This window comes from Bubalus bubalis, chromosome 4, assembly GCF_019923935.1.
Source record: "Bubalus bubalis isolate 160015118507 breed Murrah chromosome 4, NDDB_SH_1, whole genome shotgun sequence".
Taxonomy (NCBI): Eukaryota; Metazoa; Chordata; class Mammalia; order Artiodactyla; family Bovidae; genus Bubalus; species Bubalus bubalis.
The window spans coordinates 109,131,113-109,158,728 of record NC_059160.1 but is presented as its reverse complement, the minus strand read 5'-3'; the positions used below and the strand labels follow the sequence as shown (position 1 = coordinate 109,158,728).

The window sequence follows — 27,616 nt, the reverse complement described above, 5'->3', positions numbered from 1 at the left end:
GCTATTTTAGGAATGATTTCTTCTAGATTGGATACATTTCTATAAAGAATGCGTTCAACAAAGATGCCATGCAATTTCATTTCCACCCAATATTAAACGAATAATTGATTTAAATAGTTGTGAAATTGCTGAATATTTTTCTAGGCACTGATATGAATATTGATGAAGATGTGAAAGCTGACGGTTTTCTAGATCACTCCAGTATCAGAGCAAAGAAAACAATATTCCTCCTCTTCCTACTGCAGAGACAATCTTCAACTGCAGAGTGGCTCCTTGCATTTTACCAGGGTGCTTGATTTAAACTAATTTTTCTAAAATTAAAATATTTAAAGCATAATTGAGACACCTGTGTACTTTAGCCAACTAAAACCCTAAAATTCATTAAAATTTACGCAAAAATGGCAGTACCCCAGAAGCAAAGATAATTTGTTACCATAGCATTTATGTGCTCGCTTTGGGTGAAACAATCACCTTTTAAGTTGTATCACATTTTGGCTACTTGAGTGCCAGTCACTACAGATGCTTCATGGATTTTATATGGAGGGAATATATGAATGTGGCTTTTGATTCCCCCCCTCCCGCGCCCCCCGCCCCCCGTAGGACATTTGGTTGGCTTCTGTCTCTTAAATGTTGCCAAGACGTATTTTGATGCTTTTCTTTTTAACGAGTCAGTTGTTGAAATCATTATTTGGCATGCAAATACCATTTGTGGAGCCAACATAGAAAGCTGCTTCCTGCCTGTATGGCATCTTTTTAGCACTGATAGATTAATATAATGTTTTATCCACTGTAATGAACTTTATTTACAGATGACGTGGAATTCTGGAAAATGACATGTTTTTCACAGATTTTTAAGAATTTGTCTTCAATCTGCAAAAATGGGATGCTTTGATACTACAATTGTGTTATATATTACTCCTGATTTTAAAATACTCTCTGCCCTTATAGAAAAACCAGTTAGCATTTTCCCATCCTATTCTAAAAACACTGCAACTGAGGATGGAAATTAAAATAACCAGGTGAAATAATAGCACATTAGACGTTTTTGTTGTTCAATTCAATTAGAACCATAGTCATACTGGTTAGATGACAAAAGATCTGGATGTATGAATTTTTAAACAGTGATTTAAACTAAAACTTTAAAAACTCAGGTATAGAAGCAGCAGTGAACACTTCAGTAAATGAGTTCTTGACAATTAAAACTCTGGCTAGCTAGGTTAAATTATTTTTCTCTATCCACAAAGGGAGTGTTAAATTGGGATGAAAGGATTGAATCTAGCAAGTCTGTGTCCTCCCTGCTGTCGAGAGGGTATTGTCTTCCATGATGGGCGACTGTCCATACCAACTGCCCTAACAAAACTCTTGCAGTAAAATGTGTCTCTACTCTTAACATATGGACTGAAAAGTAAATAAGACCTTAACAAATGGCAAAGCTGTAGGAAACATTTTGAGAGTTCATGCTCAAGCAGTGAGAGAAGGTGGTATTTTATCATCTGCATGATGTGTCTTGCAGAAGTTTTTGAGTCTGTACCAACTGAAGGAGAGGGTGTGGACACCTTTACCCTCAGCAATGAAGTTAAGAAAACAATAGTATAAAAATCGTTTATTTAACTCATACTGTCCAGAGCATTGTAGGAATCAAAAACTATATGGATGGCAAGCCTCGCAACTGAACATCTCATGACTGATGCTGATGACAGGGTATGGGAAATGCTGACTTGCATGCTTAATTAGGGGCAGTGTGTCTACTGGGTTTGTACCAAACATTCTAGCAGTTCATCGAGGCTTCTAGGAGTTTGGAGAAGAGAAAGCTCATTTTCGGCTTGGACCAATTATTAACTTTTTTCTGTGGAAAGTTAGGGATTTTTAGTAGCATGTCAAATTTTGTTGGTTCTTCTCTTCCCTCTCTGAATGTAACTTTTTTGTTGAGTTTTTCAGCTTTTCCTTCTTCATATGGTCATTAGATATCAGGATTCTTTAAGGCTTTTGCCCCGCCCCGCCCCCCCTCCCCCCGCTTTGTCCCCAAATAATTTCATCCATGTCCATAGCTTTCATGATCATTGCTGCTAAGTCGCTTCAGTTGTGTCCGACTCTGTGCGACCCCATAGACGGCAGCCCACCAGGCCCCCCTGTCCCTGGGATTCTCCAGGCAAGAACACTGGAGTGGGTTGCCATTTCCTTCATGATCATTAATTGCATTCAAATACACATTTTAAGGTAAAGACTCTCTTCAGATCCAACTGCCTCAACTTGGATATCTTTAAAAGTACTTCAAATGGAATATTTCCAAGACTTAATACATGATTTTTCCTCCCAAGCTTAGCCCTCCACTAACATTTTCTAGCTTAGAAAATGACACCAAGGAAAGAAATCTTAAAAATTAGGGCAGAAATAAATGCAAAAGAAACAAAAGAGATCATAGCAAAAATCAACAAAGCCAAAAGCTGGTTCTTTGAAAGGATAAATAAAATTGACAAACCATTAGCCAGACTCATCAAGAAACAAAGGAAGAAAAATCAAATCAATAAAATTAGAAATGAAAATGGAGAGATCACAACAGACAACACAGAAATACCAAGGATCATAAGAGACTACTATCAGCAATTATATGCCAATAAAATGGACAACGTGGAAGAAATGGACAAATTCTTAGAAAAGTACAACTTTCCAAAACTGAACCAGGAAGAAGAAGAAAATCTTAACAGACCCATCACAAGCACAGAAATTGAAACTGTAATCAAAAATCTTTCATCAAACAAAAGCCCAGGTCCAGACGGCTTCACAGCTGAATTCTACCAAAAATTTAGAGAAGAGCTAACACCTATCCTACTCAAACTCTTCCAGAAAATTGCAGAGGAAGGTAAACTTCCAAACTCATTCTATGAGGCCACCATCACCCTAATACCAAAACCTGACAAAGATCCCACAAAAAAAACTACAGGCCAATATCACTGATGAACATAGATGCAGAAATCCTTAACAAAATTCTAGCAATCAGAATCCAACAACACATTAAACAGATCATACACCATGACCAAGTGGGCTTTATCCCAGGGATGCAAGGATTCTTCAATATCCGCAAATCAATCTATGTAATACACCACATTAACAAATTGAAAAATAAAAACCATATGATTATCTCAATAGATGCAGAGAAAGCCTTTGACAAAATTCAACATCCATTTATGATAAAAACTCTCCAGAAAGCAGGAATAGAAGGAATATACCTCAACATAATCAAAGCTATATATGACAAACCCACAGCAAACATTATCCTCAATGGTGAAAAATTGAAAGCATTTCCTCTAAAGTCAGGAACAAGACAAGGGTGCCCACTTTCACCATTACTATTCAACATAGTTTTGGCAGTTTTGGCCACAGCAATCAGAGCAGAAAAAGAAATAAAAGGAATCCAAATTGGAAAAGAAGAAGTAAAACTCTCACTATTTGCAGATGACATGATCCTCTACATAGAAAACCCTAAAGACTCCACCAGAAAATTACTAGAACTAATCAATAATTATAGTAAAGTTGCAGGATATAAAATCAACACCCAGAAATCCCTTGCATTATTCCTATACACTAATAATGAGAAAACAGAAAGAGAAATTAAGGAAACAATTCCATTCACCATTGCAATGAAAATAATAAAATACTTAGGAATATATCTACCTAAAGAAACTAAAGACCTATGTATAGAAAACTATAAAACACTGGTGAAAGAAATCAAAGAGGACACTAACAGATGGAGAAATATACCATGTTCATGGATTGGAAGAATCAATATAGTGAAAATGAGTATACTACCCAAAGCAATTTATAGATTCAATGCAATCCCTATCAAGCTACCAATGGTATTCTTCACAGAGCTAGAACAAATAATTTCACAATTTGTATGGAAATACAAAAAACCTTGAATAGCCAAAGCAATCTTGAGAAAGAAGAATGGAACTGGAGGAATCAACCTGCCTGACTTTAGGCTCTACTACAAAGCCACAGTCATCAAGACAGTATGGTACTGGCACAAAGACAGAAATATAGATCAATGGAACAAAATAGAAAGCCCAGAGATAAATCCACACACATATGGACACCTTATCTTTAACAAAGGAGGCAAGAATATACAATGAATTAAAGACAATCTCTTTAACAAGTGGTGCTGGGAAAACTGGTCAACCACTTTTAAAAAAATGAAACTAGACCACTTTCTAACACCATACACAAAAATAAACTCAAAATGGATTAAAGATCTAAACGTAAGACCAGAAACTATAAAACTCCTAGAGGAGAATATAGGCAAAACACTCTCCGACATACATCACAGCAGGATCCTCGATGACCCACCTCCCAGAATATTGGAAATAAAAGCAAGAATAAACAAATGGGGCCTAATTAAACTTAAAAGCTTCTGCACAACAAAAGAAACTATAAGCAAGGTGAAAGACAGCCTTCAGAAGGGGAGAAAATAATAGCAAATGAAGCAACTGACAAACAACTAATCTCAAAAATATACAAGCAACTCCTACAGCTCAACTCCAGAAAAATAAATGACCCAATCAAAAAATGGGCCAAAGAACTAAATAGACATGTCTCCAAAGAAGACATACAGATGGCTAACAAACACATGAAAAGATGCTCAACATCACTCATTATCAGAGAAATGCAAATCAAAACCACTATGAGGTACCATTTCACGCCAGTCAGAATGGCTGCGATCCAAAAGTCTACAAGTAATAAATGCTGGAGAGGATGTGGAGAAAAGGGAACCCTCTTACACTGTTGGTGGGAATTCAAACTAGTACAGCCACTATGGAGAACAGTGTGGAGATTCCTTAAAAAACTGGAAATAGAACTGCCTTATGATCCAGCAATCCCACTGCTGGGCATACACACTGAGGAAACCAGAATTGAAAGAGACATGTGTACCCCAATGTTCATCACAGCACTGTTTATAATAGCCAGGACATGGAAGCAACCTAGATGTCCATCAGCAGATGAATGGATAAGAAAGCGGTGGTACATATACACAATGGAGTATTACTCAGCCATTAAAAAGAATACATTTGAATCAGTTCTAATGAGGTGGATGAAACTGGAGCCTATTATACAGAGTAAAGTAAGCCAGAAAGAAAAACACCAATACAGTATACTAATGCATACATATGGAATTTAGAAAGATGGTAACAGTAACCCTGTATATGAGACAGCAAAAGAGACACTGATGTATAGAACAGTCTTTGGACTCTGTGGGAGAGGGAGAGGGTGAGATGATTTGGGAGAATGGCATTGAAATATGTATAATATCATATATGAAACGAGTCGCAAGTCCAGGTTCGATGCACGATACTGGATGCTTGGGGCTGGTGCACTGGGATGACCCAGAGGGATGGTATGGGGAGGGAGGAGGGAGGACGGTTCAGGATGGGGAACACGTGTATGCCTGTGGCGGATTCATTTCGATATATGGCAGAACCAATACAATATTGTAAAGTTTAAAAATAAAATAAAATTGAAAAACAGTTAAAAAAAGAAAAGAAAATGACACCAGCTATTCAGGCTAAAACCACAGAATCATTTTTAACCCCTTTGACTTCTTGCTTCATATCCCATTTATCGTCAAATTTTGTCCATTTTACCTCTAAAAAACTCTGGATCTCTTTATACCCCCTCCTATGACTTCAGTCTACTCTTATAGCCTCTCTAGGGTTTTCTCTGTGTAAAGCATGGCACCCACATTCAACAATCCTTTGTTTATTCTTCACAATGAAACCAAAGTAAGTCTGTGTTTCTCAGAATCCACACTGAAGGGAAAGAAACCAATTGGTAACAGCTACTTATTGTACAGTTCCAGGTGTATTAATGTTCTGGATAAGAACTTTGGAGACAGTAAAAAAAGATCAGTGGATGCCAGGAGTTACTGAGAAGTGAGGGATGAAGAGGCGGAACACAGAGGATTTTAGGGCAGTGAATGTACTCAAGTAGAATACTGTAATCATGGCTGTGTGGCGTAAAACCCATAAAGTGTACACCAAGTGTGATGTCAGCTCTGGAGTGGGGTGATAGTGGTGTTCGTGGTGGCTCCCCCGCTGTAACGACTGTACTGCTCTGGTGAGGGATTTTGATGATGTGGAGGTTGTGTGTAAATGGGACAGGAGATACATGGGAACTCAGGACTTTCTGCTCAGTTTTGCTATGAATCTAAAACTATTCTGAAAAAAACAAAGTCTTAAAAAATCCATTCTGATCTTGCATAGCCTCCTTACCTCCTGAAAGTGCTTTACCACCTTCCAGTGCTACTAAAGGGAAACCCCACCGGCTCAGGAAAGAATCCACCTGCAGTGCAGGAGACTCGGGAGACAGGGGTTTGATCCCTAGGTCAGGAAGATCCCCTGAAAGAGGGCATGGCAACCCACTCAGTATTCTTGCCTGGGCAATCCCATGGACAGAGGAGCTTGGAGGGCTACCGTCCCAGGGGTTGTAAAGAGTCAGAGGTGAATGGACACAGACAATGCTACTACAATAAGAAAATCATTCACAGGCACAGCCCTTTTTCTGCCTCTGTAGCTTCATTTCCTCTTCCACCATTCTTACTTTTGCTCTAGGCTTTCCAGAGATCAAATTGTCAACATCTGTTGGATTATCGAAAATGCTAGAGAATTCCAGAAAAACATCTATTTCTGCTTTATTGACAATGCCAAAGCCTTTGACTGTGTGGATCACAACAAACTGTGGAAAATTCTTAAAAAGATGGGAATACCAGACTACCTGACCTGCCTCTTGAGAAATCTGGATGAAGGTCAGGAAGCAACAGTTAGAACTGGACATGGAACAACAGACTGGTTCCAAAAAGGGAAAGGAGTACGTCAAGGCTGTATATTGTCACCCTGCTTATTTAACTTAAATGCAGAGTACATCATGAGAAAAGCTGGGCTGGATGAAGCACAAGCTGGAATCAAGATTGCCGGGAGAAATATCAATAACCTCAGATATGCAGATGACACCACCCTATGGCAGAAAGTGAAGAGGAACTAAAACGCTTCTTGATGAAAGTGAAAGAGGAGAGTGAAAAAGTTGGCTTAAAGCTCAACATTCAGAAAACTAAGCTTATGACATCCGGTCCCATTCACTTCATGGCAAATAGATGGGGAAAAAAATGGAAACAGTGACAGACTTTATTTTTGGGGGCTCCAAAATCACTGCAGATGGACTGCAGCCATGAACTTGAAAGATATTTGCTCCTTGGAAGAAAAACTGTGACCAACCTAGACAGCATATTAAAAAGCAGAGACATTACTTTGCCAGCAAAGGTCTAGTCAAAGCCTTGGTTTTTCCAGTAGTCATGTATGGATGTGAGAGTTGGGCTATATAGAAAGCTGAGTGCCAAAGAATTGATGCTTTTGAAGTGTGGTGTTGGAGAAGACTCTTGAGAGTCCCTTGGACTGCAAGGAGATCCAACCAGTCCATCCTAAAGGAAATCAGTCCTGAATATTCACTGGAAGGACTGATGCTGAAGCTGAAACTCCATTAGTTTGGCCACCTGATGCAAATAACTGACTCATTGGAAAAGACCCTGATGCTGAGAAAGATTGAGGGCAGGAGGAGAAGGGGACAGCAGAGGATGAGATGGTTGGATGGCATCACCAACTCAGTGGACATTAGTTTGAGTAAACTCCGGGAGTTGGTGATGGACAGGGAGGCCTGGCATGCTGCAGTCCATGGGGTCGCGAAGAGTCAGACATGACTGAGTGGCTGAACTGAACTTCCAGCCACACTGGTCTCCTTTTTATTTGAATGGAACATGCCCAGCCCTTCCCTTTGGCTTTGGCCCCGTCTTCCTCTTGGTCTAATCACTTCTCTGCCTGCTCAGTTGCTTGGTCTTGTCCAACTCTTTGTGATCCTATGGGCTGTAGCCCCAGGCTCCTCCGTCTATGGGATTCTCCACAAGAATACTGGAGTGGGTTGCCATTCCCTTCTCTAGGGGATCTTCCTGACCCAGGGATTGAACCCAGCTCTCCTCCTTCTTCTGTATTGGCATGGGGGGTTCTTTACCACTAGCGCCACCTGGGAAGCCTTCCTTTCTAAACTGCAAGTACCATTAAGACAGTACCCAGCCTATTTTTGTTCACCACCGAGCCTTCTGCAATATAGGGGGTTGGAGGTTAGGAGGTATTTTTAAATGTTTGCTGAAGAAAGAACGGGGACTGCCACACTAGCCCTTGGTTACAAGTTTGCTTACTGTTTTCTCCAGCCATTAAGGGTTTGGAGTCACTGAAATGTATATCACACAAATGTATATCTCATCTAGGAGAGAAGACCTCTAAATGTAGTGAGTGTGGGAAATCCTTCCTTGAAAACTCAGCCTTTGATGGGCACCAGCTTCCCACAGGGGAGAAGTCATAAGAAATGTATATTAATCTCATGGAAAAGAAATTTTTGAACATTCATTTTTAAAAGTCCCATCATAGCAGAATATTTTTTTTTTTTAATCCTAAGCTTCTCTATTTCATGTGATTATTCTGGGGGTTCTCATGATTCCAGATAGAAATTGCTTTGCTCTTTAAGGCATTTAGAGCCTGTGCTGTGCTGTGTTTTGTCGCTCAGTTGAGTCCGACTCTTTGCAACCCTATGGACTATAGCCCGCCAGGCTCTTTTGTCCTTGGGGATTCTTCAGGCAAGAATACTGGAGTGGGTTGCCATGCCCTCCTCCAAGGGATCTTCGCAACCCAGGGATCTAAGCCAGGTCTTCCCCACTGCAGGCAGATTCTTTACAGTCTGAGCCACCAGGGAAGCCCATTTTCTAGAGCTTAGGGTGAACAATATGAAAATGGGTGCTCAACAATGGTGATTATCTGATGTCAGGGCTTTACTTTGTCCAACTTCTTTCTCCACTTCTTGGAAAATCCCCTCTGGATAGGTGGGCACTCAAGAAGAGAAATAAAATCACTGTTTATTCATGATTTGGGGAGAAATAAAATCACTGTTTATTCATGATTTGGGGTTCTTCTGGTAGCCAGCACTGAAGTCAAATCACCATGAGGCCATCTGTTTTCCAAGGCCCATCGCAATTTGTTCCCAAGTGGTATCCATTGCATAGTTTCCCTGACTTTCATTAATAAACAACTGAGATGAAGAAGTCATTCCCTTACTTTCCAGGTAAGCTAAGCAATTTGTCTTAATTACTGCCAGTCTTTAGTGACTTTGGGATCTTAACCATTCACCTCAGTCATAAAGATATGAATAGTGAATTGATAATCATTTTCACAGAGGCAGCTCTGGGTTTTTAAGTTCTCTGTCACGTACTTTTTTTCCCAGTTGAAATTATATATACTGCATATATATGTGTATAGATACCTAAATGAATGCTTTTTTAAATTACAGTCTATCCTTTCCCTTGGCATTGTGGCCGACTGTGCTGTTGTTGGGAAGGAAGATTCTTTGAAAGGTCATATCCCATTAGCCCTCTGCGTGTTGAAAAAAGGTAAGCTGCCTTTGTCCTCCCTGCTTGGGCCCTGAATGATTAAGGTTAATGCAGAGCTAACCATCTGAACTTTCTCCCTAGATATAAATACAACAGAGGAACAAGTTTTAGAAGAAATTGTGAAACACGTTAGACAGACCATTGGCCCCGTGGCTGCTTTTCGGAAAGCGGTGTTTGTCAAACAGTTACCCAAAACCAGATCTGGCAAAATTCCCCGCTCAGCTCTGTCTGCCCTTGTCAATGGCAAGCCATATAAGGTAAATTATCAAGGCTGTTTAGTGCTTGGTTCTGAAATGTTCTCCCCCATTTCTTTGGTGTCAACAAAACTCTTTAAATGGTTCTCAATCATGAATTATATTCCTAAAAAATACATAATAGTGCTTCTCTTTTTTTTAACGTTGAGCAGATTGCATAGCCATTCTCTCTGTAGGAATGAGGGTTTTGGAGGAAACATTAAGATCATATTCTTTGATTATAAGAACCAGTATGTGAAATATTTTATTTTTTAATTAAAAATTTTTTTTTATTTTTTAAATAAAAATATTATAAATATCTTTATTATTTAATAAAATATTAGTGAATATGTCAGTTAATTTCAAACAAATTGTGGAAACTCAGTCTTATTAAATTAAGGATAAATTTTGCTTCATTGCACTCAATAGTGACTGTTAGTGAGAAAGCAAACACTTGAGACTGGCTATAAGATATTTTAACAGTTCTAATTTGATATATATGCTCATTATCTTTCCTGCTTTGAGTGAAAATTATTTTAGGGTATTTAAGTTGATTCAAACATATGCATTCTTTTAATTTGTGTGCATATTATATATGCATAATTATACATTTTAATCATAAAAGTCTTGTAAAAAGTGATACAGCAATAAAGAGTGGTTGTATGGGCAAAGCAAAACAAACAAACAAAAATCTTTCTTTGGAGGCTCATTGAAAGACCGATAAAAAAAAGTTCCATTTAGGGCTGACAGGGCTGAGCTACTAAATGCTGCGCATCTAGGACTGATCGTTTTGCTAATCGAACCATTTATTTTACTGTTAAAATGTTAATCGCTCAGTCATGTCGACTCTTTACCACTGCATGGATTGTAGCCCACCAGGCTCTTATGTCCATGGGATTCTCCAGGCAAGAATACTGGAGTGGGTTACCATTCCCTTCTTCAGGGGATCTTCCTGACCCAGGGATCGAACCCAGGTCTCCTGCTTTGCAGGCAGATTCTTTACTGTCTAAGCCACCAGGGAAGCCATTTTAAAATATTAAGTTCAAGTTTGCTATTTTTGAACCTTTCCATATGTATATGATAGTAGGGAATACAAAATCGCATTGAACTGCTTAATTGTATAGAAAGTGGAAGGGGTTCATGAAAGCACCTTCATCGGACTCTAATCTTCTTTCCAGGTATCTCCTACAATTGAAGATCCTGGAATTTTTGAGCACATAGAAGACATGCTGAAGCAGGCATCATGACTTTTTTTTCTTCTTTTTTGAGTTACTTTTCTAATTGGAGTAAGTTTTTAGAATTACTTCCCAGAAATAAATATCGAAATAATATGCAAACTGAAATGTAAATTGTAGGGCTTAGTCTAAAAGACTGTACTTGAAAACTAATAAGACCTGTGCCTTCTGTTTGATTAGCCCAATTAGCACTGTTACCAGTTGCCTGTATCATGCTCATTATTATATAGATTTTCCAGAACTTACATTTAAGAAAAATATATCTAATGTGTGATTTTTATAAATTGTAACCCTTACCCCCACCAAAAAAATGACACTAATATCGAGCCACTTCCTTAAATTAGGACTCTGCAGCTTTGATCCAAGACCTAAAGCTCAAGTTGAAGTCAGAAAACAGTTATTATTTTCTTATAGAAGTTCTGAATATCTTTGAATATTCTTGAGATGCTCACAGGGTTGGTTATTTTAAATGAAATGGGTGAAATGGGAAGTTTTAGATAATCACTGAGACATGATTTTCTAGGTAGGAGAATTTGTCTCCTCACACATCCTGAGGGAACGCTGGGTACAAAGGTACAGCTCTCTTCAGTCCTGTGTCACTTAGTCAAGGGAGGTAGTCACAGGCCAGGTAGAGGTCGGTTAATCCAATCTCTTTGTCATGCAGATGAGGCCTCTTTGCTTCAGGTTCAGAGTTGACTATATACTTTGTAATGATCTCAACTTCTTTTGGAAAAAAGGAAATGATATAGAAATGGGAAAACTGTCAAGGAAAGCTCTTAAGGAAGAAATGTAAAATTTTTTACATTTTGCATATGCTAAAGACCAGGAGGAGTTTTAAGAGAAACCAAAATTCCAGATTTTATGTGAAATCTCTAATTTTAAAATAACTCACTGAAAAAAAGTTGTCACATCCAAAGCACATCTTTCTATTTAAACTTTTGTAAAATTATTGAGCATTAACAAATAACTAGAAATGAGTCTTTGTGCCAGTTAACCAGAGTATATACAGATAATTAAACATTTGGTTTACTTAGGGTTCTACATGGTATCAGTTATTAAAGAATACATTCAAACTAAAAAAAAAAAAAATGCCATACCTATTGAGTCTTGGATGGTTCTCAAAGTATTCCTCAATCTTTCAGTCCATCAGTAACGTTATTTTAAGAGCAATTGTCCTAACATAAAAGTCTGATAACACACGAAGAATATATATGAGATAATAGATGAGCTTTTTTACTGATTTGTTCCATAAAAATTGCTTATAAATTGTATGAAGACATTCTGAAAATGTTAGGATTCTTTGGATCATAGACTATAAAACAAATGGCTTCTCAGAGTAAATTGTTATTTGCTAAAATTGACTTTTTGATTGTTACACCTGAAAAAATATATTCATCTAATTGTTCCCTTTATTTTAGAAGCCTGAGTTACACTGATTAGATGGATATTCAATTTATAATTTGAAGCTGTTAGGTTCCTTAAACTGTCTCTTCTCTTCGGTACATTTTATCTATTATCACAACTGTAATCTTAACAAATAATACACTTTTTAATGTCTTCGCATTAAGATGTATTGCCGTGTTTTTCATATAAAATTCAGTTGGTTTGAAACGGCACATTCGTTAGCAGTTCATTTGTGAGGTGTAAGCTCAGGCAGATCCAACAATTGCGTACAGACTGTCTTTGATCCTCTTGCACATTTTTCCTGGAGAAGACACTTCAGCAAGCAGGTTTGAGCTATTTTCCCGTTGAGTGGGATTGGGAAACAGGGCACAAGACCGGGCAAGTAATGTTGTCTTGTATCTGGTTGAGGAAATTGATCTCCTTTGCAGGGTCAGAGAAAGTACTGTTATTCTCACAAGACTGAATGTGGGGCCAGAAAGATACAGTCAAGCCATCAGATTGCTTAAATTTTGAAGGAAAAAAAAGGAATTTTCTATCTTAATACTGACTATAAGGTACCTTCACTCAATAGTATTTAAAATATTTTGAATTAAACGTGTCTTTAAAAATAACACTAATAATGTTACTAAAAAATGTAATTTGCTGAAATAAATTCTGTATGATCTTCTTTTGTCATTTCATAGAATTTTTTTACTGTAAGGTATTAGAAAAATTAAAATGTAAATATTTTAAAATCTATAGACAAGTGTTTGCCAATTAATGAAGCTAGTTTGCTTTTTAAAATGTACTAAGTATATATAAATGAGAACTGTTTTACATTTAAGAAGCAGTTTTATTTATAGGAAATTATACATGTAAAAGTTCTGATTATTAAAAATATAAAAATTCATGATGATGGTTAAAAGCAAGAAAACCAAGGTTCTAAGCTTAATCAATTAATTGGGTTTTAGAATCTGACACAAATGATCTTATACACTGAAGAATATTTTATGGGTTTTGAGGTAAGTAACTGGATCTCTTATATCTCTGTATGTTAGAGTCTATTCTAAATGATTAATACGTCTTGCTAGGTGATCTCTAAAGGGGAAAAACTATTACACAATTAAGTCGTGCATAACAGTAGATACAAATCTACTTTGTTATTATGATACCATAATTCCTATGTTATACTTCATTTCTGTAAGTCAAGATCCCCATATTCAGATGAACCTAAAAAGCTCTTTCCCGTTGTTTCCAATCAAGCAGCATTTTTAGAAAATTTTCACTTTCATAAGCAAGTTTAGTGCACCCTCTTGTGGCAGCCTCACTTTTGTAGATAAACATTAGATTGAGAATCACTAAAAAGAATGATTTTCATTATAGTTGGAGTAAAATCTTTATATGTGACTAGAAAATAAAGCTTAAACAGAGAACTGGAAGTATTTTTTTTTTATTGACAATGGAGAGGTTTTCTGTTACCATTACCTTTTGACTGAGTCTGTGAAACAAAAATTGACATCCAAACAAATGCAATGAACGTGCAAACATAGCAAATTAAATACAAAAAAAAAGAATTACTAATGACAGGTCTTGCTCTTAATCAGATCAAGCAGCAGAAAATCCGCAGTTAGATAAATGATCTTATTAAATAGATTTTACTTTGAAATCTCCCATATAAACAAAGAATAAACAACAGTTAACACCACCAAATAAAGCCACAGGGAAGAGATTACTCTTTGATACTTTTATACACTATATATGTTCATCATTCCGTCTTTCAGTTATTTCCTCTGATAAGACTGACTTCAGGGAAGTCCCAACAAGGCCTTCTGGGCTAAAAGCTTATAACATTAGACATGAGTCTGGCTAATGCCCTGTCCCATTGACAGAAAGGAAGGGTTTCTGGGGGTTTCTGTGTTTTTCCAGTGGAGATGACCTCAGACTCTGCAGTGGTTGAGTCACTGATCAGTGCTGCTGCTGGCTGGCCGTGCAGGGTATTTGGATGAACGTGGGGTTCTTAGTAAAGAGGTTTTTTGTTCCTTGGTCCACAGGTAACAAGAGAAGATAATGTTTTTTCTTTATAAATGTTTTCTTTTTTTTTAAATAATTGCTTTGACTCTTGTAAACAGTTTGGCTTTGTTTTGTATTGAAAAGGAGATCGAGCCATCACAGTGCTATTTCTAAAGATATAGGACATCCCTGATTGCCTTTAAAGGTCTATTTTTGGCTCCAGTTCCAGGTTAAATCATTCTTTTTTACATGATCAGAGGCAGGTTTTCAGCTTTAAGGATTGACAGACTTGAAGGAGAACCATGTGGAAGCATGAAGCATGCTTCCAGGAAACATACCGATTTGACTGTTACAATTCAAAAACTGTAAAAATGGTGGAATGGTAAAATACAAACAGTACTTGGAATTGTCAAATGTTTGCACTCGGGACTCCATGAACCATATATTTTATTTTTTAAAAAATCATATTTATATCCATTTACATAAGACTTACACATTTAAAAAGAAATACATACACAGTAATACATAAAGGCCTAGTATATTACAATAAAACATGAAAAAACAAGTGGCTCCATTTCATAAAAGCATCTGTTGTACAGAATTTATGATGTGGATGATGCTTATTATTCAAATGACTTAAGCATTTTCTTACAATTGTAGTAAACTAATCAAACTTAATATCTGACTCCCCCCAAAATCACATTTTCAGTTAGTGAAGCATTACTTGTGGTTATTTCCTTAGAATCCAGTCTTCACAAAGGTTTTCACTGCTTGTCTTCTTAGATGGTAGTGCACTTTAGGTAGAGTAGACTGAAAAGACGACATCTAAAATGTGTAATGGACAACGTTAGTTTACTGAAAGATCCCAGACTGGAAACTCTCCCTCTGCTATTTTTGGTGCAGTTCCATGCATCTTGCCCACTTTTGTCCTACGAGATAATGAGTAGGGGATTATCTTGGGGCTAACTAATAGCTGTATGTAATTAATATTTGCTCCTCTCTAATTTTGTGCAGGCAAGCTTCAAAAATAAGATTTGCTCAACTTCATGGAAAGTATGGCCGTAATACAAACAAAGGTATTCAGAGAAAATGTCAGCAATCCTTTTTGAAAAATGTACGGCTTGCTCATTAATACACTGAGCTGACCTATTCCATGGACTAGATCTGTACTCTAACTTCTATGTGCTCTTCAAAAGATACCGTTGTTTATCTGGGTCAGTTATGTGTCATCACAGATTCTTTCCAGTCATAATAAGGAAAAGATCACAATTACTATCCCAACACAAGAAAAATATTAACATTGGATTGGCCAAAAAGTTCATTCAGGTTTTTCCATCCATAAGGTCTTATGGGGGCTTCTTGGGTGACGCTAGTGATAAGGAACACTCCTGCCAGTGCAGGAGACAGAGGAAATGTGGGCTTGATCCCTGGGTCACTAAAGTTCCCCTGGAGGAGGGGAAAAATGACAGCCTGCTCCAGTATCCTTGCCTGGAAAATTCCATGGACAGACGAGCCTGGAAGGTTACAGTCTATGGGACCACAAAGAGTTGGACGTGACTGAGTGCGCGCAGACGTACATATATACACATAGTATCTTATGGAAAAAGCAGAATGAACTTTCTGGCCAGCCCAATATGTTCTGAATTACGTTAATGACAAACATGCTAATAGTTCCTCAAAATAGAAATTGGTTGTCCCAGGTTAATTTACTGGAAATGAATACATTTATCCCATTTAATGGTAAAAGCTAGGAAATATGAACTAGAATGCCATGCACAAAATACAGACTGCAAATAGTTAAAGAGTAGTTCTACCCATCAGTTAAGAGCTAAGAAGCAAGCAGTACTCAATATGTTAAATAGTCATTTGTGAATTAGTGATGTATTCCGCTCCTGGTAAATTGTTATATTATGTGTAGAAACTATTAAAAATGGTATTTTGGAAAACCTCTCATTTAGCCAAATTATTAATTGGATACTGTCATTAAATTTTTAATGTTAGGGTTTTACATTCTGAAATTAAATCTCTTATCTGAAAGCTTTGTTTTATCATCAGCAGCTTCAAAATAGTGACCCAAATAAGGCAGCATACCAGCTCCTATATTAGGCCCCAAAGACCATCAGTAAACCGCGTGGAGCTTTTAGTTCAAGGCAATGAATAAACAGCACAAGATGAGCTGTTCCTCTCCCCATCCCTGTGCACGCATTTGTTTCTAAATATTGCCCTAAAAAACATTTTTCCAAAATATCGATCCATTGTCCATGGTAGACTGTTTTAGTAAAGTTGTAGATTAAAAAAATGTCCTTGACATTTATATTCTAGGAAAACTTAGTTTTGCTAAAGACTGTTCTTTAATAAAACTTTGGAAGTAGGTTCCATCAACTAGTATTTCTCCAAGTATAAATACCTTATATCTTAATGATTATACAGCCTGGTTTTCTATTCTGTCCACCATTGTTACAAAGTTATTTCACTTTGTTCCTATGCTGTACATCTGAGATACTTAAAATTCCTATGTATTTCAACCGATATGAATCATATTGATGAAAAACAACATACCAGACGTTCACTTTGTCTCAGTTATATTTTTGTTTTTTTAATATGAAATCACCTCCAAGTCATTTGCCTGTCTCTGCTACTATTTTGACTCTGGACACCTACAAGAATAGCTGTTTGCCTACTTCCGCGTCCCCTATATAAAGTACCCACTTAATAGTGTCTTATTCTATAAATGCCAGACTCTCATCATCAAATGCTATGTGCGTCAATATAAAATGCTCCTCAAAAGTAGAAGCCAGGGTGTAGCAATGCATTGATGTGAAATAAGATAGTGACAGGCCTCCAACAGACAGGCCTTAAACCATAGCAGACAGACCGTGATAGAGAATCCTAGATGAAGAGTTACATTATGAAGAGGCCTTTTACTCTCTAGAAATTCAAAGGGGTTATTATTTTCACTTCTGTACTGCTAGGCCATGCCAGCATATCGTGTATATATTTACTAGTCTATGTAGGTTCCGTTTTTCTTTTTCGGTGGTTTGTTTTTTGTCAGCCAACGAAAACTACTCACAGCAAGTCAGTGCTGCCTCCTTTGAGTGGCTTGTCAACATGAGTATGTGCGAACAGTGGAGTTGTCTAACCTCTGCAGTCTTGATGAAGCAACTGCAAACGGAGAAAAGGGCTTTAGAGGGACTCAGGTGATGGAGTACAAAATTTCCGATGAGAAAGGTTTACTTTCCCCGCATAAAGGGATCTGGACATATTAATAGATCTTCTTTCTCTCAGACAGAAGCCACTCATATTCCTTTCCTTGAGACCAAGCTACTAATGAAAATGTATTCCAGTGTGAGTCAACTGAGCTTTCAGGTTGTACTCCTCCTAAGATGAAGTCTGTTAATAGCAACAGTTCCCTTGGGTGCTCCTGTTTTTGAAGCAAAGATTGCTCTTGGAGAATTCAGTACGATGGATTTTCTTCCCCTCTGACAGTGAAAAGCTTCTACACTCATTTTGATCATCTTAACTTCCTCATGAATTTTGATACTGTATCCATAATAGGAACACGTTAGAAGAAATGTAGACCAAACTCACAGCTTACACTAGAACTAATGTTAAGGGCCATGATAGCTCCCACCTTAAAAAGAAATAGTGATTTATAGGTGGTTTTCTCAGTAAAAGAGAGTGGGACTTTTTTGTTCAGTGCCTACCCAACAGACAAAACTTGGTGACTCCAATTTCAGGGCTGTCTCTCTCCTCCAGAATGGCTGTTTTCCTTTGTGAAATATATAACACAAGTCTAATGTCCACAGAAGGAAATACTAATTGGGAAATTACTGTCGGTTTTGTGTTTGTTTAATTCTCTTCTCATGGTTGTGCTTGTTTATTTAAGGCCTTCTGCCTTGGTCAGAGATGAAAATATCTGATGAGTCCAAGTTTTTAAGATGAAATATAAAACTTTGCAATATTCAAGCATGTAGGGCAACAGTGGAGTTAATTTCCATTTATTAAGGACAGTTAGTCCAAATCGAAACTCTAAACAAATTATTTACTTGGTGAATAGAAGAGTAAAGAAACACAAATCATGCAGATGTTTTTCTTCCTAGATGTGGACATTAGCCAAAATTGTCCTTTTCACAATTTAATTTTAAATTATTTTTTAAATGTGAATCAAGTGCTGTGAGTTCATGCATTAGCAGTTTACAAAAGAATAGTCTGATGAAAGCAAAGCAAACTTCAAGCAAAGCAAACCAACTTAAGGAGTCAATTTCAGGAAGCTGTGCAAGATCAGAGAATGATAGCATTTGCTAAACAAGCGTTTTACTTTATAAGCACAAATGCAAAACTACTGTACCATCCGTTGTCATTTTCCTCGACTGCCCAGACGTTGTAGTTAACCTGAATCCAGCTGGCAGTGTTTCTGAGGACCCGGGCATCATGCTGATTCCATGTACTTCACGGGGAGGAAACTGCCTTCTCCAGGTTGACCCACGCCTGAAATTCTTGTCCTCACTCTGCCAGTACAGAGTTACAATTTGATGTAATGAAAACAAGTAAACTAGTCCAGGTGCTTAAAACTGTGTTCTTAGAAACATGTAACAGAAAGTTAATGAGAACGATAAGCAACAACATCACAGGAAAAGGTTTCCATGAGAGGATATTAAAGGATACGCTCTCTAATCTCAACTGAGGATATGCTCTCAGTGGCATCTACAGAAGCCCATGAGATTATTTCAGTGGGATATGAATAATCAGCTTCTCTCAGAAACAAGTCTGTTCTGGCTCTAGCTAAGTTGTTTAGATATTTTTGTTCACATTCAAAGAACAAAACCGAAATCAAGCACAGCAACAAACAAAACACTAAAACAAGAGACTAGATTGTTTCAGTGATAAAGTCATGTGCTGCTCTTAATAATAAGAAAAAGAGGCAGCATATTTTAAAGGCAGATAGTCATGTTCCATTTAGGCTTTTCAGCTTGTCCATTATTTTCAAGAAGCAGCACTGTACCTCGGCCTAGACCCCTGCTTCAGGTCAGTCTGTGTTTTAGAATCTAACACTATGATAGATCTTTAACAATTTTTATTAAAATTCCTTTTCTACCTTTTAAGTAAGTATAATTGTATTTAAAAGTGTGTATGGGTTTATGTAGACTATCTTTCTGTTTCAACAATTAATAAAGATTAAAAGCAGATACAAATTATTTTGTACAAAATATATGAAGAGCCAGGTCCTACTATATAGCACAGGAAACTATGTACAATAATAATATATCCTATAATAAACCATAATGGAAAATAATATGAAAAGAATAGAAATAGAACTGAATCACTTTATTGTACACCAGAAACCACAACATTGTATATTAGCTATACTTAAATAAACTTTTTAAAAAGGAATAAGGATTGAAAAGATTATCCAACAAATTATAAAATTAAGGTCAGTTAAATATCAACTGGTTTTTTAAAATAGTAAATATTATCCTAACTGGACAGGAGTAAGAATTTTAGGAAGCTAGCTAAGGTTCAGACCGTAGAACTTATCTACCTCTAACCTCCTCCACAAAGGACAAGCTTGAGTTTTATAAAACCAAGATCATGTTCCCTGCCCATTTGAATGTGGTATTACTGTGCCATTTTAAGAACTGCTGGGTTCACTCACAAAACTATTGTAATCAGCTTTTCTTGACAGCTTAGAAACACCTGCATTTTGCAACCACATAATTATGCATCTCTGTATTTTCCACCTCATACTCAGATTTTCCTCCCCATTTCTTCCAGAAAGATCTTTGAAAACTTCCAAAGGACTATTAAAATCCACAGTTCATCAGTGCACAGAGTGTGATAAAATCCCTTGTATTCCTTCATCTCAGGAGGCTACTTACCTGTTAACTATTTTCAAATCATTTAAACATGCATATATGATGCATAGAATTTCTCATACTCAATATAGCTTTTAATTCCTATGACTGTTAAAATGTTACACATATGTTTTTAAGGAAAACACAATAATGATATCTAAAATAAAGCTTCCCATTTATTGAAAGCAAGTTTTCTGTTTCTTTAAATATCCTAAAATTTCCTGTGAAGATAAACTGGTATTTAGAAATAAGCAAATGCCTTACTGAAAAGCTGAATTTATCAGGACTAGTGTTACCATTACTTATAATTTAAAAAATGTTGCTCAACAGTATTTTGCTTTAACAACTCATGAAAAATGGCTGATTCTGAATTATTTCTTACTGCATCTAACTGCTGATATGATAATACTTATGAATTCATAAAGTTCTTTTCCAAAGCAAATGAATAACAAATATCTAAGTAGAGGAAATTCTAGATTCCATCTATACAAGCATCTGGAAAACTTGATTAGTGGTCCTTGAAAGCCACGTTGCTTGCACTAAGGCCCCTTTTGAGTGACAGACAAGGACTTACTTCATCCAGGCGCCGTTCGGTTCCCAGAGCCAGGAGGTTATTGTACTCCCTTTCGAGAATCTGCCTTGCCTGTTGACATCCAATTACAGTTACCATCACTGAAGTCACATTTTATTTGAAAAAAATCATAGCGATTATATTTACCTCCGAAAATATCCTAATACCGTGTTTTATTTATAAGGGTCTTATTTTTTTTGTCCTCCATATACAAGCCATTGTAAATTTTAACTATAAACACAAGGAAGGACAATTTTCTTTAGTGTGGACAGCGGACATATAGCCTCACCTAAATATCTGAGGTAAAGGGGTTTGACCTCACTTATTACTTTTTCTAATTGAGTCCTTGATGTAAACTTTGAAATATGTAAAAATGAATTGGGAAGTAAAGTTAGACTGCCGTACTTTTATCAAATCTATGCAGACAGTTCTCAAATCTGACCAAGGATCATCATTTGGGGAAACTAGATAATGAGGATTTCTGTGTCCTCTCTCTTGATATCTGATTTCTTAGGCCTGTGATGTAGATTGCAGATTTTCTTTTAAATTTTTAAGGAGCTCCCGTGATTCAAATAATTACCCAGGCTTGGGAATCAATGGCAAAAAGCAAAGCCGCTTGTCTGTCTAATTCAGACATGAATAGAAATGACTGGCCCACAGAGAGTCAGAGACTAAAGGCCATCTGTCAGGGACATTGCTTGGGGGAATCTGGCATTCAGGAGGGAGGGTGGACCACGTAACTTCTAAATCCTGTGCTGCTTCATTTTATGATTTTGTTTTGGCTAGAAATCCAGTAGCTTAAAATTAAAGCCCCAGTGACATATTTCAAAGTTGAGCTAACAACGCCTATTAAGAATCATGAATACACAGCCAACTTTTTTTTTTTTTCCCCCCTAAAAGTTTACTTTGTCCTTATATACAGCTTCCACGATGGCTCAGCTGGTCAAGAATCTGCCTGCAATGCGGGAGACTTGGGTTTGATCCCTGGGTTGGGAAGATTCCCTGGAGAAGGGAACGGCTACCCACTCCAGTAATGTGGCCTGGAGAGTTCCATGGACTGTATAGTCCATGGGGTCACAAAGAGCTGGACATGGCGGAGTGACATTCACTCTCACTTATATAAGCTAGGACACCGCACAACTACAGCACAGAGGGGCTTGCCTGGGTGTTCTGTGTTGGAATCTGTAGTAATAAAGCTAGGCTGCTGTAGTCAAAGTTCTCATCCAGGGCTATCAGTGAGCCGTGCACACCACTTTCAAGAATATTATTTGCATATTCTCGAAGTCCAATTGCTTGTATCCAGCGAATAACACGATCATTGCTCCACACCAACACATCTAGGAAAAGAGGTGCAATATTTTAGGCTTCGGTATTTTGCATAATAAATAAAAAACTGCTAACTAAAATAAGCCAAGGGTGTCTGGCCAGATCATCATTTATGCTGACTTCTTTATCTACTTCCTAAGGCACCTGGCACCCTTGTGTTACATGTATTTACTGTTCGAATAACTATACTTTTAGCCTAGAAAAATTTTGTCATTTTTAAGAGTGCTTATTATCACTGAAATGAGAGCACTTCCATCACATGGAACATAATGTCGCAAAGCATTTCTTGTTTTCATTCTCTAGGGGTCTGTATGAAGTTCAGTGCCTTTACCACCAGATGGAGACATTTCTTGATCATCTGAGTTAAATCCGCCCATTCCAGTCCATTTGAGTTCACTGATTCCTAAAATGTCGATGTTCACTCTTGCCATCTCCTGTTTGACCACTTCCAATTTACCTTGATTCATGGACATAACATTCCAGGTTCCTAGGCAATATAGCTCTTCACAGCATCAGACTTGACTTCCATCAGCAGTTACATCCATAACTGGGTGTTGTTTTTGCTTGGGCTCTGTCTCTTCATTCTTTCTGGAGTTATTTCTCCACTGATCTCCAGTAGCATACTGGGCACCTACCGACCTGGAGAGTTCATTTTTCAGTGTCCTATCTTTTTGTCTTTTCATGCTGTTCACGGGGTTCTCAAGGCAAGAATACTGAAGTGGTTTGCCATTCCCTTCTCCAGTGGACCATGTTTTGTCAGAACTCTCCACCATGACCCATCTGTCTTGGGTGGCCCTACACGGCATGACTCATAGTTTCATTGAGTTAGACAGGGCCGTGGTCCATGTGATCAGATTGGTTAGTTTTCCGTGATTGTGGTTTTCAGTATCTCTGCTCTCTGATGGAGAAGAATAAGAGGCTTATGGAAGCTTCCTGATGGGAGAGAGTGACTGAGGGGGAAACTGGCTCTTGTTCTGATGGGCATGGCCATGCTCAGTAAATCTTTAATCCAATTTTCTGTTTATGGGTGGGGCTGTGTTTCCTCTCTGTTGTTTGACCTGAGGCCAAACTATGGTGGAGGTAGTGAAGATAATGGCCACCTCCTTCCAAAGGTCCCATACATGTACTGCTTCACTCATTATTAAGAAGAGGTGGCAAGAATACACAGAACTATACAAAAAAGATCTTCATGACCCAGATAACCGTAACGGTGTGATCACTCACTTAGAGCCAGACATCCTGGATTGCAAAGTCAAGTGGGCCTTAGGAAACATCACTATGAACATAGCTAGTGGAGGTGATAGAATTCCAGTTGAGCTATTTCAAATCCTAAAAGATGAGTCTGTGAAAGTGCTGCACTCAATATGCCACCAAATTTGGAAAACTGAGCATTGACCACAAGACTGGAAAAGGTCAATTTTCATTCCAATCCCAAAGAAAGGTAATGCCAAAGAATCCAAACTACTGCACAATTGCACTCATCTCATACCCTAGCAAAGTAATGCTCAAAATTCTCCAAGTCAGACTTCAACAGCACGTGAACTGTGAACTTCCAGATGTTCAAGCTGGATTTAGAGAAGGCAGAGGAACCAGAAATCAAATTGCCAACATCCACTGGATCATCGAAAAAGCAAGAGAACTTCAGAAAAACATCTACTTCTGCTTTATTAACTATGCCAAAGACTTTGACTGTGTGGATCACAACAAACTGTGGACACTTCTTCAAGAGATTCTTCTTGAGAAATCTGTATGCAGGTCAGGAAGCAACAGTTAGAACTGGACATGGAACAACAGACTGGTTCCAAATGGGGAAAGAAGTACATCAAGGCTGCATATTGTCACTCTACTTATTTAACTTTTATGCAGTACATCATGAGAAACGCCAGGCTGGATGAAGCACAAGCTGGGATCAAGATTGCCAGGAGAAATGTCAATAACCTCAGATATGCAGATGACACCACCCTTATGGCAGAAAGTGAAGAAGAACTAAAGAGCCTCTTGATGAAAGTGAAAGAGGAGAGTGAAAAAGTTGGCTTAAAACTCAACATTCAGAAAACAAGATCATGGCATCTGGTCCCATCACTTCATGGCAAATAGATGGGGAAACAATGGAAACAGTGACAGACTTTATTTTGGGGGGCTCCAAAATCACTGCGGAGAAGGCAATGGCACCCCACTCCAGTACTCTTGCCTGGAAAATCCCATGGACGGAGGAGCCTGGTAGGCTGCAGTTCATGGGGTCGCTAAGAGTCGCATACAACTAAGCGACTTCACTTTCCCTTTTCACTTTCATGCATTGGAGAAGGAAATGGCAACCCACTCCAGTGTTCTTGCCTGGAGAATCCCAGGGATGGGGAAGCCTGATGGGCTGCCGTCTATGGGGTTGCACAGAGTTGGACATGACTGAAGCGACTTAGCAGCTTAGCAAAATCACTGCAGATGGTGACTGCAGCCATGAACTTAAAAGACACTTGCTCCTTGGAAGAAAAACTGTGACCAACCTAGACAGCATATTCAAAAGTAGAGACAGCAAAAGAGACACTGATGTATAGAACAGTCTTATGGACTCTGTGAGAGAGGGAGAGGGTGGGAAGATTTGGGAGAATGGCATTGAAACATGTAAAATATCATGTATGAAATGAGTTGCCAGTCCAGGTTCGATGCACGATACTGCATGCTTGGGGCTGGTGCACTGGGACGACCCAGAGGGACGGAATGGGGAGGGAGGAGGGAGGAGGGTTCAGGATGGGGAACTCATGTATACCTGTGGCGGATTCATTTTGATATTTGGCAAATCTAATACAGTTATGTAAAGTTTAAAAATAAAATAAAATTAAAAAAAAAAAAAAAAGTAGAGACATTACTTTGCCAACAAAGGTCAACAAAGTCAAAGCTATGATTTTTCAAATAGTCATGTATGGATGTGAGAGTTGGACTATAAAGAAAGCTGAGCACCAAAAATTGATGCTTTTGAATTGTGGTGTTCGAGAAGACTCTTGAGATTCCCTCAGACTGCAAGGAGATCCAGTCTATCCAAGAGGAAATCAGTCCTGAATATTCATTGGAAGGACTGATGCTAAAGCTGAAACTCCAATACTTTGGCCACCTGATGTGAAAACTGACTCACTAGAAAAGACCTTGATGCTGGGAAAGATTGAAGGCAGGAGGAGAAGGGGATGACAGAGGATGAGATGGTTGGATGGCATCACTGACTTGATAGACAAGAGTTTGAGTGAACTCCGGGAGTTGGTGATGGACAGGGAAGCCTGGTGTGCTGCAGTCCAGCGGTTCACAAAGAATCGGACACGACTGAATGACTGAATTTACTGAACTGGGGACATTTCTTGTGTCGATATACAGCTCTTCTGTCAAGAGAGCAAGATGAGAGTTTAGTATGGTTCTTCATCAGAGTGGTTTTCAAGCTACTACCTAATTATTACTTATGTACTAGAAGAAACTCTTTTTTCATCTGAAGCAATGTCAGAATAAGATAGAACAGACATTGAATAGTTTAATACTTCCCCTACTATTTTGTTAACCCACTATTTCTCAATTACATATTAATCCAAAAATCAATGACTCTCAAATCATAATTTTTTTTTTCCTTTCAGGTTGAAAAGCAGTATTTTACTGAGATTAAAAAATACTTTGAATTTTATTTTCTAAAACTAAAACCTTTAGAGAAAAATATTAGGTACACCTTTATTTGGACCAAAACATATCAAAGTATCAAAAGTATCAAAACATATCAAAAGTTTTATTACTTTTGCCTCATTTTCTTTCATTATGAGTGACAGAAATACATCAAAATAGAAGTAACAGAATGTTTCATTGAAAAGAAAGATATTTAAGAACTTAGGGGAAATGAGGGGAAAAAAAAGTTTTCTCAATCCTGTAGAAAGGGAAATGAAGCCCATAGTTTACTAGTACAGTAAAAATAAGTTTTCCTTACTTTTTTTTTTCTTTCCAAGTGAAATTTATACCTTATCCATAAAAAGTATAAAGAATACTTTGAGAAACATTCAACTGCTTATTTCCCAAATTATCTGCAAAAATCTTAATATTATTTTCTTCTTAATGTGTGTGTGTGGTACTTATACATTAATTTCAAAACCCTTATACTAATTTGTATAATACATTAATTAATAACCAATTTAGGATTTCTTGTATAATATTAAAACAGTAAAGTGATACCTCAGCACCAGGCCTTCATGTTCTTTCTCAGTCTCTATCCTCACTCCAACGGTAACCAGTATTCTGACTATTCTCACCAAAGATTAGATTTGTCTGATTTCTTGGCTTTTTATAAATGAAATCATGCAACATGTATTTTTCTGTCTGTGTCTTTCACTCAATAGTTCACCCATGTTATGGTTATTTTCATTGCTATTTAATATTCCATTGTATGATTATGCCACGATGGATCCACTCTACTGTGGATGGAAATGTGGATTCTACTGTGGGTTAAGAATAGTGCTTCCTTGAACACTCTTATTTATGTATTTTGGTGTATATTGTGAATATATATTTATAGCTGCTGCTGCTGCTGCTAAGTTGCCCTAGTCATGTCCAACTCTGTGCGACCCCATAGATGGCAGCCCACCAGGCTCCCCCGTCCCTGGGATTCTCCAGGCAAGAACACTGGAGTGGGTTGCCATTTCCTTCTCCAATGCATCAAAGTGAAAAGTGAAAGTGAAGTTGCTCAATCGTGTCTGACTCTTAGCGACCCCATGGACTGCAGCCCACCAGGGTTCTCCATCCATGGGATTTTCCAGGCAAGAGTACCAGAGTGGGGTACCATTGCCTTCTCTTGAGTAGCAAATGATAGAATTGACGTCATGTTATATACATACATTTAATGTTAGCAGATATTGCTAAATAAATACCCACTCTCACAATTTAAAACACCCAGTGCGACAGGCTTACCTCTCAACACATTTCTCTTTTTCTCAAGATCATGGCCTCTCAAGGCCTGGGTGTCTTAGTTGCTTTCTGCTGCCTTCAAACAGCTGTTTATTGATTGACCTATTTTTTCTACTTGTTCTTGGTTGAAGACTGATCTGATTGAATGTATTCCATTTATAGTTAGAAGTAGAAATTCCTCAGATTAGTTTGTATTCTTTTTGTCTCTACCAATCCACGGTGATGGTAAAGTATTTGCATATGAATCTGGAAGGCATATCTACTTCACATACCTCTACTTAACTCCTATTGTGGCTTGAACAATCTTCAAGCAAACAATCTTCAAAACAAAGCCCCTAAGAGTCTCTTGGATTTGGTTTAATGAGAAACATCTGAGGAAAGACTCAAAATGCCCACTTTTCAGAATCACTTTACTATGTCTTGCTCCAGCCCAGGCAGAATGAATTTCTTCAGGAAATAGGATGTTTATTGTTTCAGAATTCTAGCTCTTTCTTTCCTCATGTCTTCAGCAAAGCAAAGGACTTCAGTAATAATCTTTACTATCTAAGGACATTTTATATTATGTATATTCACTGGGTCTCCCTGGGTCAGTCCTAAAGTATACG

The 27,616-nt window shown here is 37.8% G+C and overlaps 2 protein-coding genes across 17 annotated transcripts in view; one reads left to right on the top strand and one right to left on the bottom strand.

Annotated features, from left to right (window-relative positions):
• ACSS3 (acyl-CoA synthetase short chain family member 3) overlaps window positions 1-22,539 on the top strand; it is a 191,668-nt gene extending 169,129 nt beyond the window's left edge. For 2 of the 3 annotated variants that reach the window (XM_025284397.3, XM_025284394.3), the window contains 3 exons: window positions 9,379-9,478; window positions 9,560-9,735; window positions 10,890-13,017. In XM_025284397.3, the coding sequence (XP_025140182.2) occupies window positions 9,379-9,478; window positions 9,560-9,735; window positions 10,890-10,958 (345 nt within the window). In that variant the 3' untranslated portion in view covers window positions 10,959-13,017. Of the gene's footprint in view, window positions 1-9,378; window positions 9,479-9,559; window positions 9,736-10,889; window positions 13,018-22,391 lie in introns of those variants that run through there. The other variant, XM_044941895.2, reaches the window with a different exon arrangement.
• Window positions 14,913-27,616, bottom strand: part of PPFIA2 (PTPRF interacting protein alpha 2) — a 493,970-nt gene continuing 481,266 nt past the window's right edge. For 12 of the 14 annotated variants that reach the window (XM_044941884.2, XM_044941885.2, XM_006074836.4 and 9 more), the window contains 5 exons: window positions 21,924-22,099; window positions 20,766-20,834; window positions 18,688-18,847; window positions 17,410-17,501; window positions 14,913-15,164 (listed from right to left, as the gene is read on the bottom strand). In XM_044941884.2, the coding sequence (XP_044797819.1) occupies window positions 17,443-17,501; window positions 18,688-18,847; window positions 20,766-20,834; window positions 21,924-22,099 (464 nt within the window). In that variant the 3' untranslated portion in view covers window positions 14,913-15,164; window positions 17,410-17,442. The remainder of the gene's footprint in view (window positions 15,165-17,409; window positions 17,502-18,687; window positions 18,848-20,765; window positions 20,835-21,923; window positions 22,100-27,616) is intronic. The other 2 variants (XM_044941887.2, XM_044941889.2) reach the window with 1 other exon arrangement.